This window comes from Parasteatoda tepidariorum, chromosome 5 (genome assembly GCF_043381705.1).
Source record: "Parasteatoda tepidariorum isolate YZ-2023 chromosome 5, CAS_Ptep_4.0, whole genome shotgun sequence".
In the NCBI taxonomy this organism is placed as follows: Eukaryota; Metazoa; Arthropoda; class Arachnida; order Araneae; family Theridiidae; genus Parasteatoda; species Parasteatoda tepidariorum.
Window position 1 is genome coordinate 16,230,832 of NC_092208.1, and position 17,185 is coordinate 16,248,016.

At 31.8% G+C, this 17,185-nt stretch overlaps 1 protein-coding gene across 2 annotated transcripts in view; it reads left to right on the plus strand.

Annotated features, from left to right (window-relative positions):
• Positions 1 to 17,185, plus strand: part of LOC107456948 (fibronectin type-III domain-containing protein 3A) — a 108,748-nt gene that overhangs the window by 49,389 nt on the left and 42,174 nt on the right. For both annotated transcript variants that reach the window (XM_043044810.2, XM_043044811.2), the window contains exon 2: positions 3,428 to 3,588. In XM_043044810.2, coding sequence (XP_042900744.1) covers positions 3,428 to 3,588 — 161 coding nt within the window. The remainder of the gene's footprint in view (positions 1 to 3,427; positions 3,589 to 17,185) is intronic.

The following is a 17,185-nucleotide window of genomic DNA, read 5'->3' on the forward strand; positions in this document are numbered from 1 at the left end:
CGCAGGTCGTCGGGCTACCGAAGCGGAGGTGCCATCCCCTCCGCAGAGGATCAAAATTGTGATGGCATGTCTTCGGATCATCCTCCGGGATGTTTCCCAGACCGTCGCCAATAGCCCATTGTGCAGCTCTAGTGCGACGTAAATTAACAACAACATTTAGAAGCAGCAATTGCTGTTTATTTTTGAAAATGTAATTTTTTTTTCTTGTAGTTTTACAGTGTTGAGCATAATCTTGTATCTATTTACAATTTAAAAACTCCTTGAAAAAAAGTTTTTTGCAATAACAAGACCCTATTTGCACAAATTCATAAAAACAGGACCCTGGTTGAAAGAATGTGACTTAACGTTTATTATATTCACAAATTACGAGTAATTTTTTCACAAATTTACAAAAACGGGCCTTTCACAAAATGTCTGGACAGACAGACCCCTGATTTCACTTTTTTGAGCAATTATTTTTTCCATTGTAGTCCTTTCTTGTAATCTTTGCATTTAGTTTATTTGGTGTGTTGTAAGGAAAACACTTCTAGTTGAATTTGTTCTTTTAATTTGTACACATTCATTTATAAAGTACATCTGTTTATTAGTAAATGCTCATTATAAAAATAAGGAAATATTTGTTGAAAAACATTATTTTCATTCACGTAAAATTTTTTTTTATAACTTTTGTATTCATTACGTAAATTTCTTAATTTATTTTTCGATGTGTTGAAAGTAAATACGTTTTTTTAATTGTAAATTTTAATATTACTATTTTAATTCATTTAAGTTAAAATGAAAGAAAAAGCCTAATATAAATTAAGCACGTGCTGTTTAAATTTAATTTAAATTTGTGGGGTTGATTTCTTACTCATACATCGTTGGCGGACCTTGGCGTCTGATAAGGTTCCGTTGGTCTGTAGTGGGCTGTGTAGATTTTATACTTCTCATTATTTTACTAATTGTTAATCTTAAGAAAATTTCTTGTGAGAAGTGACTATGGAATATTTTCATAGTAGGCTGAAAAATTTTATTCGGATCTTAGCCAAACACTTCGACTACAATAAATACGACTTATACACTTTGTCTACAATAAATATGCTATGAGCCGAAAGCCATGTTCAGGTGACAAAGGGAGAAACTTTGATTTTAGTGCTTTAATTCGGAAATTATAACGTTTAATAGTAGCACTTCATTTTTAAATTTGTTAATGAGTACTACCTTTTTTCAATTTAGATTCAAATATTACGTAAGCACTTTTCACTAATTTTAGAGTCTCTCTTATGTTATCAGAAAATTTTAGAAATTAGTTACCCACTTGATTTTTTTCTAATGGATTTTTTTCAATAAACGAAATTTAATTTTCTTATATCCCCTTCTTAATGAGCATAAGCTAAATGTAAACTCTCGTTTACGTATGTAATCTTTGTTCTGCTTTCCTAAACTGGACGTGGTTGCAGCGGGCAATTTATTAATTTTCTTTAACTTTGTTTTTCGAAGCTATTTCGCCAAGGAAAATGAAAATGCCACAATTTAAATATCTTTCACTTGAAGAGAGAGCAAAACGATGATTTTAAACTATATATATCATATTGCTGTGAAGAATTTTCTGGGCTTTAGAACGGACGAATAACTTTAATTATTTTTGAAGTAATTGAACTTTTTTATAAATCGCCAATTTGGCGACCTAGAAGAAAATTACCAAAATCACTGGCTTGTTCTCAGTTTATGCAAATGTTTATGAGCACAGATAATGCAGCATTTGAATAGGTTTTTAAATATTAAAAAATCATACCAGAAACGCTTTTTATTTTCTTAAAACTGTGAATTTTGTCCATATTGACGTTTAGCGCCATTTGCAGACTAAGCATTGATAGCGCTAGTTTTAGATAGGCTAAATTTGTCCTAACAGTAATGAGTTACTGTAGCAAACTCACAGTAGTTATGAAAATATCATGTTCGCAAAAAAAGCGTTATTCCATCTAACAACAAAGTCTTCGAAAAACAAATTAACTTAAAACATTTCTTACTAAGTTTAATATTTTTTTTTTGGNGGGGGGGGGGATATATTTATGTAATAAGTGTGTGTGCCTCTTTGAAGTTAGTAAAGAAGAATATTGTATTGAAGCTTTATGTTTTACTTCAGAAGATTTTTCCTTTTTTCATTTGGCGTTCTCTCCAGACAAGGTCAGAAAACCCACGCGAATTCCATTTGTCAAAGATGGATGGATGTCTGTCCGACATATCTTTTTTCTCTCGCTCTCTTATTTAGAACAGTTTGGTTTGTGAGATATCAGCGTTTGATTCCGTGGGAATATAAAATAAAGGTTTAACTTGGTCACTGTGTCTGCAATAAAAATTTTATTTACTGTTGTATTAATATAATTTTTTTTTTAAAAAAAGACGCTTACACTTTTACTTATTTTTGATCTTATGATGTGATTTTTAGGCACCGAGATGCTATCTTAATGATTCATCAACTTAATTATTCTATTTCATAATGCAGACGACAATTGTTATTACGAGGTAGGACACAAGCACGTTTTTACACCAAATAATCCGGTTGAAACTTATCATTTCCTTTATGCTACTTTTAGTTTTCTTCAATAATTTCTGGAAACAATTGCGTGATTTTAAAATATTTCAGAATGTAGTTAAGAAACCCATTAGTCGAAAGATAATTTGTTATACAAGAAAAAGAATAAGAACGTGGATTTTCTGAAATTAAAGGTATTGGTCTCCAAACTTTTTTCCCCTAGAGGCGTCATCCACCCCTCCAAGGGTTAAGACCTAATTTGTAAAGACATTATTTAGGTAAGAAGACCATCTTTGACCACCAGCTTAAAGGCATTTAAGAAAAACTATTCATTTTTCACTGTTATATTTATTGTGAGACATTTTGATTCAGTTGCCCATTAGTTCATTCCAACATGTTTTAGTTTTTAACTAATCACAAGTTTTATATCTGAAGTAGCCAGTGGGTTATATATCCATCCTGTCCCTTATTGTAAGTTTTTATGGCAAATTTTTAACTACAAATAAAATGTTCCGTTTCATTATTTTCATCAGTCTTGTTTCATCTAAAAATAAAAAATGTGTATCAATTGTATTTTAAAACTTGCCAAGAACCTAGTCTTGATACATGTCAAGTCTGCTATGCAGTCTGGAATAGAGATGTTGGTGGGGCGTAGTTTAATGACCCCTCTTTGCTTTTAAGATTACGTTAAAGCTACGTAATTTCAACGCTAGATTCAAAAACTAAAATGAAATAAATAAACCACAGCACTGAAAAAGTAGCAAGTCGGATAACACTTTATTTGCTTGAGTCATTGAAAAACTTATTGAGGGTAATGAATTAGAAGAAAATCTTAATGAAAGTTTACAATTAAAAAAATATTGTATTTTGTTATCGATGTTTTTTATTAACAGTGTTCCTTTTTATTTCTAGGGCCCGGAGTGCGCATGGTGCAAAACAACAGTACAGGTCCCTTACCTGTACAGCTGCAGGTTCCTCCTGGACACGTAGTACATCAAGTAGTGGACGAGAATGGAACAGTTCGTCACTATTTACTCTCACCTCCCATGCCATTGCCGGTCGGAGGACACTACGTAAGTTTTTTTCTCATTATATTTTTGAAATCTAAACCTACAGGTGTTCGCATTGTGTCTTTCTTCTCCGAAGTTTGTGATTTAGAAATTTTGCCAAATATAAAGGACGTTAAAATTGAATGAATATTTTATAGACAAATTTGTAAATGAAAATAAATGCCTTTTTTATTATTGTAAATCTTTGGTTGCATTGTAGATCTTACTCTTTGTAAATAGAATGGGCGTCCCAAGGTTACGCGATTTACTCACTCTCCACACTTTCCCCCTCCCTCCGTTACCATGGTTTTGATAAATCTTGCTCCCCCTACCCTCCTCCGCGGCATCTTTTCCAACTTTTACTGAAGCGTACTGTAAAGAAAAGGCAAGATTTTCTGAAATCATGGTTACAGAGACAGGGAGAAAATTGCGTAAGTTTGAGACAGCAGTCAAGGAACCGTTTAGAAGAAATTTGGGTCCGTTGACGGACCCTTCGCAAAATATTTTTTCATAAAAACGGACCCTTCACAAAAGATTTTAACTTAAAAACGGAGCCTTCACAAAATGATTTTTCTTTTAATCGGACCCTTCACAAATTTGTTTATCTTCATTATTGTTTTGTTAATCGAATAAACCCTTCCCAGGGCAGAAAACAAGAAAGATGAATGTAAACGAATTAAGTTTTGTCTTCGGCAGACGATTATTCCATTATTCGTCAGAAATGAATATTCTGCGTTCAGCAGTATAGGCTTAATACCAAATATTTGTCTGTTGCATCTCTAATTTAGAAGAAGCAATTGCTGTTTAGTTTTGAAAGTTTAAATTTTTTTTTAATTGTAATTTTACAGTGCCGAGCATAATCTTGTATCTATTTACAATTTAAAAACTCCTTGAGAGAGGTTTTTGCAATAATCGAACCCTATTTCCACAAATTCACATTAGCAGGACCCTGGTTGAAAGAATGTGAGAAATTTTTTTCATAATTTCGCAAAAACCGGACTTTTCACAAAATATCTGGATAAACCCCTGGCAGTTCTATTTATAAAGAGTATGAAATGAAGAACAGTATAAAACAAAATTAATCTTGAAAATTGTTAGCCTCAGTACCCGTCTTTTTTTAAATCGTATAATAATTTTCCTACAAATTTCAAATATCTCCCTACAAAATTTTTTTCTTTTCCAATTGACATAGAAATTATTATTTGCATAATGAAATGGTTATTTCCCCGTAACAAATTTTTCAAACGTTTAATAATTTCGTCATTTTTGTTAAAAGTTACCTCTCATAAAGACAGTTGGGATAAAAGTCATGTTAAAAGTTACCTCTGGCGTGTGCTTGTTATTGATATTACTCGCATTATTTATTTCTGTCTTGGCGCAAAATATGTGAAGGGCAAAATTTCTGCTTCAAACACTCCTTTCTAATACTTTATTTTTAATCTTTTGAACTTTCATAAATAAGTTTTGTAACATTTACTTAAATTACTGCAAAATATCAATATAGCTGCAAAAATATCAAATATGACGAAATTTCTACTATAGCGAATTTTTCAATTGGGAATTAATCAATTGCGAGATACTTTACTTTTTTTGCTTGAAAACTTAAGAGATTGTCAGCCGATCAATTGTGCAATTTATGGTTGATTTAACAGCAATAAATTAAATCTTGTCTGTGTTTTGTAGATACGCCTATTTACAAACAAAATTTAAGCTTTCAATAAAGGTTTTTTTTTTTAAATTAGGGATGGGCTACTGTGTTAGCCATCGAACATGAACAGTACTTTACATAATTTTTTTTTATTAACAGCAGAAATTTCCAGCAGAATGGAATGTTTCATTGCTGTTTTCTGATTTATAGTAGTCCGAGCTCCCCCTTCTTTTCTTGTTTAAACCATCGGTTCCATTATTATTCTTTGGAGATTAACAGCAACTGTTCTGAAACTGATCAGTCGTTATAACTAATCGCTGTTTTCTAACTAACAGAACTATCTGTTTCTAAGCTGTGTGTCGTTATTTTCGAACTACGGCAACGTTTGTTGCTGCTTGTTCTGATTATTTGCAGCTTAGCTCTTTCATAATTATTTTGTGACTAATAGCAGTAGCTCTACCTTTCGTCTTTAATTTAGAAATTAATTATTATTTTGAGTTATAGCAGTCTTTGAAACTTTAATTTTTTGATTTCAGAGTGCTAGTTCTTTAGTTAAGCAGTCAGTCCTTCGTTACTGTATAATTAATGTCAGCAACTATTCCAGTTCGTCGCTGTTACTAGTAGCAATTGTACCATTGTTATTTTATAATTATGGCGGGCATTTGTTATAAAGTCATAACCATCGTTAACTATAAATAGCTACTAATCCTGTTCGTCAGTATTTCCTTACAAGCAGCAGTTGTTTTTTCTTCATTTTCTGATAGGAAAATAATGATTGATCCATTGTTATATTTCGACAAATATCAGCAACTGTTTCTAAGTTTTTCCATGAAATATTTTTTCCCTATGTCCACCCGATTGACTCTCGTCATTCAGGTATCAGTAGGGCAGATTTGTTGGCCACTCTTTCAGGGGCACCATATCAGGTGGCCCTAAGTTGCACCCACAGTAAGGACAGATAGTATAGAGCAGGGGTGGCGAACCTTTATACACCAACGTGCCATTTTCTCTAAAAAATTGCTTAATGAGGTCATAGACGTGCCGACAAATAATTTTGACTTCGTGATTATTGGGAAAAGAATAATACTAATTACTATCAACTCAAAACTCTTTATTTACATTGAAAAAAAAATACATTTTGCAATGTCTCAGTTATACAAGTAATTCAACTTAAAGTAACATCAATGTGACTTCTGTTGTTGCAGATTAGATGACCAATAACTTATATTAGGTTCTAAGATGTTAGTTTAAGCAGGACTGTTGATTTTTTTTGCTAGTTATTTCTTGTTAGCTTGTTTTTTACGGTTATTAATTTTTTTTTAGCATTAATTTTTAATTTTTTTATTAATAATTGTTTATTATTTTGTTTGTTTTTTGTGAATTTTAATTTAGTTGTTACATATGCTTCATAGCGTAATAACATTTGTGTAATAACAATTCATAGTGTAACAACAATTGTGATCGGTGGAGTGCCCAAAATATCATGTCACGTGCCATAAATGGCACGCGTGCCATTGGTTCGCCATCCCTGGTATAGAGAATGAGACCTTTCTGATGTGAGGTCAGCTCCCTGACCACTACACAGCCCAGTCGGCGATTCCATCGTTATTGTTAATTTAATAATGATCGTTCTCATTGGTCAAAGAATCACGATATAAAACACATATAGTTATTTTCGGACCAATAATGAGCTTAATTTTCAAACTGTTACTAGGATCTATTATTTAGGAACAGTCATAATTTTAATTAACTACCAGAATATGTTACTTAAAATAACTTTAATCCCTTTTCCATTCTTACGCAGTAATGGAATGAATAATTAATCTATGTCATTTTTTGAGATTCAACTGATGAATGGCCTACATTGTGGGAATTAAAAAAACTACCGTGATTGAGGAAAATATTCTCTGAAAAAAAATTCTAACAGCAGGTTCCTAGGAAGGACATAATGGAAATGTTGAAGGCCAAGGTCTTCCGTAGAATATTTATTCAGCAGCTTAACTGGTATTAAATATTGATTTGATTATGAAAACAGATGGTTCACTCAAACAATGAAAAGTCTCTTTCGTCATATGAATTGCTATTTTGCACCTCACGCATGTTCATTTATTTGTTCTAATAACTCTTCTTTCCTTATAACTGGAAAAAAAATCTTCTTTTTGTAAATCTTCTTTTTGTTGGTAATGTAGGTGAGCAGCTTGAAATACAATCGATAATTTTATATTTTCTCTTCCTCTTGACTTTTTTTTTTAAATTGTATTTCAAACATATTTAATGCGATATACGAAATTAAGTTGTATTTATTTGCTGAAAACTGACGTAATTGCTTAAATATTCTAATGTTATAAAGAGGAATAAAAAACGTAAATAGACATTTTCGTTTTATTGAAATAGGAAGAGAGGGAGAATTGATTTTTTTAAAATATACATTCTGAATATTCTGAAGTAGTATGAATACATGTAATAGTATGAATAGTATGTATGCATGTAATAGTATGAATGAATAGTCTGAATATTAAGAACAGTAAAACATTGAATGCTGTGTTATAAACTATAGTATTATAATACATTTTTGCTACATTGTAGTTCCTATATTAATCACGCGCCGAGAAGTATTATGTAAGAACATAACATTTTAACGGGGAGAGGCTTTTTTATTGTTGCTAATGAGGATATGTATATGAGCAATACTTACGTCATCCAGAGGATACAGCACTCGCCTTCCAACGCGATAAACTTGGTTCGAATCCCAGTGGTGGCTGATCGATACGAATTCCGCAACTGGGTTCCAGCGACCGCAGTGCTGACATAAAATATCCTCGGTGGTAGATGGATGGATCATGGGTTAGAGTCCTCTTGCCGTCAAGCTTACCGTGAAATGTTTTCGTAGTTTTCCTCTCCATTTAACGCAAATGCAGGTTAGTTCCATCACAAAGTCTTCCATGAAGGCTAGTTTGTCCCAACGATTGATCCAGGAGTTCCCTTGTCTTCTGGGTTGGGTTTAAAATTATAAGGCTATGAGTTGAACATTGATAATCGTTAACTCAGAATTAAGTCGTCTGTTCAACGTGTGTTTTGAAAAAAATACTTACGTCAGGCACTTTAGTTTGTGTTGAGCACTTATAGGGTAAATATAATTTATTTATGGTACTTTATCATTAAAGAACTAAAAAACTGGGGCGCAAATTTCCTGCCTCTCTAGGCTTATGGGGGCAATCCCAAATTCAAACACATACATCCTGCCTCTTTTCAGAAAACAACTTTATATATATATATATATATTTGAAAGCTATCGTGTTATGCTGCTTTGTATATCTCAGCCTTGAAGACTGCACGCTCGTACCTCAAAAAGCAACTTCGATTTCACCCATAGTGGCATCCTGTTAAAGAACCATATCCTTAAGGGGTCACAGTACCCAAAAAATGACAAAAATACCAAAAAATTTTTTATTGCTTATAATAAAACTTCAAAGTATTTCAAATGTACAGAAAAAAATTCATCTCTCTATCTACATTTTTAAAAAAGTTATGAATGATTTTAAATTGCTCTAATACAGAAACTTGCTCAGCAGTCTGACTTTAAAGTGCTTTCTCACATAGATGATAATTTTGTGTCTTCATCTTAATTAAATCCCTAAGGAATTTTTTCTATTTAAGATAAAGCTTTGAAGTAAACTTTTTTATCTTGAGAATAATACACTTAATTAAACTGTGCATGGAATAAGCATTTTATGAGGTATTACAATTTTTACGGCAATTTTTACAATTACAATTTTTACAATTACAATTTTTATATATACTTAATACTTAATAATTTTTACAATTTTTATATATACTTAACAGGAATTTTTAGCCTTTTTTTCTACTTTTTTAGAAAATAATCTATAAAAAATTTTCTAATTGAATAATCAACAAATGAATGCACAAAATTATTAAGATAAATATTGCAAGCACTATGAAAAAAACTTTTTTTGAAAATATGTTAAAATAAAAAAGCCTTAGGGATTTAAAAATTTAGAATTTTTTCAACTTTTTTTAAAATTTAAAAAAAATTAAACAGTTTAATTACTTTTTGAAGATAAATTATTGATTATAACTTAAATGAGCATGTAAAGCATGCTCAAAATGAATGATTATACCTTTATTTTAAAAAATTTTCGCAAAGGTACTGTGACCCCTTAACTATGTTACATGAAAATTACGAACATATTTTTATTTGCATGGTTCGTAATTTAATAAATATTCAAAAACTATTTGCTTTCTTAGAATTGATCCTGAACACTTTTTTAGAAAAGCGTTTTTTCTCCTTATTAAATGGCTTAATCATACGTAACCAAAGTCTATCGATATTCTGATCTACACTATCTTATCTTTTTTTTTTTTATGAATAAATAATAACTTCAAATTTTTTTTTCTCCATTTTCAATAGTTTGAAATGAGTATGCAGTTAGAAAGAAAGATAACCTATTTTTTTTCTTCCTTCGCCGAATGAAGAAGCTGTTTTGGGCTGTCTAGTCACTGGCCCTCGTTCTACATAGAGCTTTGTCCGCAGATCCGGGTCCGCCGGCCAATGTTCTTCAGCTGTTACTTTCATCCTCAAGTTTTTTTCCCCCTTCTTTTTCTTTGTTTTTATATTCTAAAGTTAATGAACGGTGTCTGGTGACAACTTTTAGCTGGCATGCCAAGTTTGTTTTTTTTAGTAGATTTTTAAGCCGACCAATTATTAAAATACTAAATAATATGCTGAAAACTAAAATGAAAAAAAAGAGAAAAAAAACGTAGTCTTTATTTGTAGTTTATATATTATTACTTATAATTTAGATTTATGAAAAAAAAATATTCTAAATAATTTTTAATTTTTGCACTTAAGGAACTGTTTGAAGAGGCATGCCCAAATACACCAAAACACGAAGTAGCGAAATTTTTTTTGTAGCAACAATTTTCTGTCATAAAGCAAATGCAAATTTCATTATTAAATAAGGTCTTATGGAATAAGACAATGTCTTTTTTTTCTCCCCTTAGCTGGGGTCTGAAAACACAAATTCTTACTCCTTCTATAAATTTTTTTTTTTTTTTTTTTTTTTTTNCATTTTTTTTTTTTTTGCTGCTTAATGTAATGTTTGAGGATTGTATGTAAACCTGCATGAAGAACCTAAAATGTAACATATTTTTATAAAAATATGACTAACTATTGAAATACATTTGAAAAATAAAACTTAACATCGTAAAAAAAGCACAAATAAAAAAGAAACATTAGTTGTACAGGTTGTCCGAAAAGTGTGGACACATCTAGATATACACATAGGTTTAAAAACTTTAAAATGCAGTGATGAATTATTTTCATTAGATATATTCAATGTCCTTAACTAGAGCAATTTTCAAAGGGGGGATTTATATAATGAGGACTATATAATGCAGATATTTCTGCAATGTAAATACAGAATTTTTTTTTCTTTCTGAACATAGTATGAACCCGGGTTACTGTAGTTAATTATTTCGATTAAATTACAACAATTCAATAGAATTTTCTGAAAAATTCGCCTTCAGGTTCGGACAGTCGTGTCACTTTTTAAAATTTTTTTTTTTTAATAATAATAATCTAACAACTTTATCCTGTAATTTAAAATCAAATCATTGTCCGTGGTTTCCCTGCTTTACCAAGGTGCTTACGTTTAGATAAGAATTTGTTTAGCTTGTTTCCGAACACACATATTCTCTTTTGAATATCGCTTTTATTATCAAACCATGTAAAATCACTGTACTTACTCCCAGAATACTGAAATCTATGTCTATAATTGTTGAAATTCAATTTATACTCGAATCCAATTTATACTTGTTGAAAATTTTCCCAGTTGAAGTCAGTAATTTGAAAAATATATTTGTAAGAACTATAAGAAAGATAACTGGATATTAATATATCGTATAATTGTATATTGCATAGTCGTATAATTGTATATAAACATCGTATTACAACAACATTATTTAGTGTTCAACAATTCATAAACAAGGAAACTGTTACAAATGAAGCATTTAATTAATTTGATCATCTTTTTAATTTAATTTTCATTTTAGCTGAACAAATTTGGTTTCTGAACTAATAAATCAAAAGGTAATAATTCTATCAAATCAATAATTCAAATTATAAACTTCAAGGCGTTTAAATTTAACAAATTAAGTTTGTGGTAATTTATTATTTAAATAATTGTTTTAACATTTATTCAAGTAATATTAGATATTCACATAATTATAAATATTTATCTAATCGATTTCCCGCCAAAAAAAATTTTTTTTTTCTTCTTTAAAACCAAAGGCGTAGTCTAGCAAATATTTTCGACTCAAAACAGCCCTGCCATAATTTGTTCTAAAATCCGATGTTTTGATGTAACGATAATTTTGCTCTTTTTCGTATTTTCCAATTACTTTTTATTCAAAAATTAGATGGTCAGTCACCTTATCAGTCGAAATGATCATGCCATCATTGATTTGTTACTCAATAGTCTTAGATCATAAATTTTCTTGAAAATGCAATGATACTTCGTGCATAAAATGGCATTAAAAAAGGTTATATTACGTTTACTTAGTTTCTTAATCTGACAACTTTGTTAGCTCAGATGTTCCGCTAAATTAATTTTCATCCAATGTCACTGGCTATCAAACTATTTATAGAGCTTGTGATTGGTTGACCGAGAAGTATGATTTAATGTTGTGTGTTTACCATGATGTCTATGATTTATGATTATTGAAAGTTATATTCGGATATGATATTTCTGCTTCTTTATTTGTTTTATTATTGATTTGAGAATATGCAATAACAAAATGCTATTCTCGTATTTCACTGTAAGCAAATGTAGACTCTTAATCGATATTATTAAAGGATCATTGAGTTTTTTTCGGTGTAACAAATAGGCACTTACCATTTTGAGGGACTTTCGCCAAATTATGACATAACTATTTTTATCATCCGACCTTGGATTTACTACCATTAATGTTCAAATCCTTGGTTGTGTGATTTTGAACCAAATCCGAATCCAAAAGACATTGGGACAAATAAGCCTACTTCAAGGACTTTTTGATGGAAATGTGCAGTTTTCGCGTTAACCCCCCTAGCATTTGTGTTACATGGCTAGAAAAATCATAAGACCTCCCACCGTTAGTCCGACGGCCAAGAAGATTTTAATATATGATCCGTCTACTTCTGAAGATGTTTTAAATCAGCACGGTGGTTGGTTTGAACCCAAAGCAAAATTCGAATCGAACAATATTCTAAGAACCTGGGAAGCGCTCTCGCTCCCCCTGAACCACCGTGCTCAGGCATATCTATCTTATTTTTACCGGCGTTGAGCAGCCTATTAAATACGGTGAAATGATCTCAGATCTCGGGGTTTCAATCATAACAAACGCCTTTTAACATAATATATATTTAATAACAAAAGGATGATGATAATGGTACAGTGTCATGGAGGAAACTGATTAGAAAACTAATGATTTTACATTACTGCTCAGAGCGCCATCTATTGAGTTTTAGAAATTATTATTAATATGGAGAAATATTATTAACTCAGCCAACCCAATTCTGAGTTATGATTATCAAAGTTCAACTCCGTAACCTTGTAATTTTGAACCCAGAAAACAAGGGAACTCCTGAATCGAGCATTGGGAGAAACTTGGGGGGAGAATTGGGGACTTTTTGATAAAACTAATTCCCAATTTGCTTTACACGAAGAAGAAAACCTATCAACGTTAGCCCGATGGCAAGGGGGTAAGAAACGAGCCTTCTATGATCCGTTTAGCATTGAGAATATTTTACGTCAGAACTGTGGTTTGTACGAGCCGGATGCAGTCATTGCTGGGATTCGATCCTGGATCACCTCATTGGGAGGCAAGCGCTCTATTTTCTGAGCCTCCGCAGCTCAGGCATTATGTATCATAGTTAATCACCATTCTAAATTATTTCGGTTGTACGATATTCATCAAATTTTTACAATATCGTTGTTACCAGTGTGTGGTTTGCAGCTCTTCTAAACTTAAAGTTCAAGTTCTAATTTTTCAGCTAAACGTCTGAGAGCTTCTAGTCAAGTGCCATGACCGCACTGTTCTGGCTAAAAGATGCGAATTCCCTTGACGTGCTTCAAGTGTCAATTACTCTAATAATATTTTGAAAGTCTAGTTAAGTGATTACCAGTCACTGTTTGATACCGAAATAGGCTTATCGATATCTTATTCGGTGACAATCAATATTTGATCATCGCTCGATTAGTGTTTTGATATCAGAGGTCAAAAAAAGGTAATCGCGAATGAAATTTATTTTTTTCAATTGAAAAATATACATAAAAGCGGCTGATTTTGTTGTTAATCAGAGTTGCTGAAAATTTCTTCGAAATTTTTTAGGGAAAGACTTTCTGTTATCGCCCTGAATTAATCACATAGCTGATAGTCGGTTGTAATGTTTTCCATGTGCTGTTGTTTATTCTCTCTCGTCCTTGCTACTTTTTTTTTCTTCTCTTCTTCATTTCATAACTTGATGACTAAATTGTCGGGAGGGAGGGAAGAAAAAAAAACTTAGGCTCTGTTCCTACTCAAACTGTACCGATTTTTTTTTTCTCTCGCCAACACCCACTTTTAGCGTGCTTTCCCAGCCTTTGACGGATTGTTGTCGTCCCCCCATCGCGGTTTCTTACATAAAGGAGTTCAGCGGCCTGCGTCAACAAACCTGTGGCTCGTTTCAGAGAAACCTCTCAATTTGTTGACAAATTATACACGTATTTTCTCTCTTTCTTAAAAACGATTAGTTATTTATTTTTTACAAGCTCTTTAGTTGAGCTGGTGGGTTCTTTGTTGTGGGGAAGTCATTCACTCTATGATGATGTCACCCTATACATATGGAAGGGCTCAGGACACTATAATGATAAGCCACATTTTCAAACTGTGCAGAAGAACGTGATTGGTGAAAATATCACGGTTTCCATGAAATAGGATGTTTCTGTAGGAACTCCGGGAATGTGTAAAGTGTTAGGAAACAATACTAAGAGAGCAGTTTCATTTAAAAATGTCACATTTGTTGGAGAAGAAAGTGTGGCTTATCATTATAATATCCCATGCCTCTCTTATATGTGGGGGAAATTTTCTTCTACTGTCACTGTTTAGAAGTTCCAGGATAATACCAGCACTATTTAATAACATATTTTATTCAGCAAAACAGCATCAACAATGGTATACAATTAACAAGCAGACAAACATTACATCTTCCATCCAGATCTCGTACGTAAAGCCAATTAAATATAGAAGTATTTGGGGAGGTTATCCAATGGATGCGCGCGTGCGCTAAAATTAAAGTTTCAGTTCGTATTTCTAAAAGTTTCACTTCGGATTTTAACTTACCACATCTACTACTTTGGAAGAACTTTTACTAGACTACTGGTACTAGACTTTATTAAAGTAGTACTACTACTTGACACTACTATTTTACTAGAAATTACTGCTTAATATTCACCTTTATTTGTAGGCGAAAGTTTGCTTAACTACCCGTGTGTCAATTTTCGGAAGTTCTTTTATAATATTCGAAACTTAGTATAGATGACCATTAAAAGTCAGATATGGGAGTAGCACCTGACTTAACACAATTTTTTTGTTTATTTTCTTAATGAATGTTTATTTATTTATTTATTTTTTTTTGGTAATATTTATGTGAACTTAAATGACGTAGTACCTTTTTTTAAAGATTTTTTTTAGTATGAGGTCCGGTACAATTTTATCCAATTAAATAATTTTATGCCTTACAGGGTTAAGACAACAACAAAAATAATTATATATTTTTAAAACAGTTAAATTTTTAATCTTAATTTTACTATGTTAATTCTTCCAGTCCTGAATGTTTTTTTCCATGAAACTTCTGCTGTATAACTGTTTTGTTTAGCTGCACAATGCTGGATGAATCAATTAAAATAAAGTGACTAAAAATTCTTTAAAAAATAATAGACATATTGAGAAATTACCATAAGTTTTTTTAACTATCCAAGTTTTGCTAGATTCAAAAAACCATAATATCCCTTATTTACATCTTATTATTATTATATGCATAAAATAACAAGGAATTTGAAAAAAAAAAATGTCCGAATGTTTTACAGGCAGCTAAGATTGCAAAATTTTAGTTAAGAGAAACTAAATTCAAACTTTTAACGTAAGGATTATATTGTAGTATGAGACTATTTATAAAAATTGTTATTAATCTATAAATATTTGCTTTACAGGTCTAAAATTTTACAGTTCAGTCGAAAATGAGAAATAAATTTAAATTAAAAAATGTCGATATTTCAATCGACTCATGCTAAAGTTTAGGAACTATGTCTCCTCACTGTATAAAATTTTTTATTGGACCATTTTTGGGATTCTTCGATTTAAAATAACTGTATCGGTCATTTTAAACAACTGTAAAGATTACGCATTCTTCTATTTATTTCGGTTTTTCCCACATTTCTTCGTTAAATTTTTTTATTTTTGTTTTTGATTACAATGTTTAAAATTTCATAGCTCAGTAGAATAATGAGGACTAATTTTAACTGAAAACGTCTTCGATATTTTTATGGAAGATGTTTTAAAATTTGGTATGGATATAGCTTATTGCATGATAATAAAGTATGCAAAACAAAAATGAAAGTGCCATTCACTGGCAAGACCAATTGCCAATAAATCCAATGTAGTCTGAACTTAAGGATAAAAGATGACAATGAAAGTGAGTCTTGTACAGTGTGTGTTGCCTCTAGTATGGTGTATGGTCACCCCTGGCAGAGAGACAGCATGCACAACGAGTATGCGTGCTGTTAATACGGGAGTTAAGGAGGACTTGTGGAAGACCCTCCCATTCTTCCACCAGAGCAATTTTTAACTCCAGGATGGTTCTGGGGGGAGGATGGCGCATCGCAATAGCTCTCCCAAGAGCATCCCAAGCATGTTCAATAGGATTCAGGTCAGGTGATTTGGCTGGCCAATCCATTCGTTGAATATCCTCACTTTCCGAATACTCATCAACCATGAAAGCTCTATGTGGTCGCTCATTGTCGTCCATAAAAATGAACTCATGGCCAACAGCGCCCCTGAAAAGACGCACATAGGGCTCTAGGACCTCCTGCCTGTACCTCTGGGCATTCACGGAACCATTGTCAAACACATGGAGGGGTGTGCGGGTATCTTGCATGTGCAAATGAATGTGCGAAAATGCTTTCCATCTCTTAATTTTGTCCACCAGTGTATGTCCCTGTACTATATTAATTCTATTGAACTATTTTTGTCATTCTTATTGTTAAAAAACTGTATTGATCAATTTAAACAACTAGAAAGGGTAGTTATTCTTGCAGAAGAAGTTATTCTTACAGAAAGGGTAGTTATTCTTACAGGAATAAGAAACGGGAAAAAAGAATTTTTTTTCCCGTTTCTTATTCTGGTATTTCCCAAATTTCTTCCTGGAATAAACTGGTTTCTTTTGGGCGAAATCTTAACCCTGCTTATAGCAAATACAGTAGAGTCCCGATTATCCGACTTAATGGGGACCGCAACAAACTCGAATAACTGAAAAACTCGGTTAAAGCGAAGAGTATAAAAACGGAAAGAAAAAGAGAAGGTATAAATGTAATATATTTAAGAAATACAAAATGTATACGAGTATACCTCATACAATTCATATTATAATTAAAAAGCTTACTTAAAAACATTTAAAAAGCATACTTTACGAGAATTAAATTGTTTTTACTTAAAGTCCTTAATCGTTTTTCGTTCTACGTAACTTTGGCGCTTTTCTGTAGTAATGTTTCGCCTTTTTTAGGTATAACAGGATAGCTGGTGTCGCCTCTCTTTGTTGTTCTATATATTCAATAGTACATTCCATAGCTTTTAGTCCATCTGCATGAGAGATTTTTATATGTTGATTTTAATAATCACTGTCTTCATCATCTTCCCTAGATTCATTATCATTATTGACGA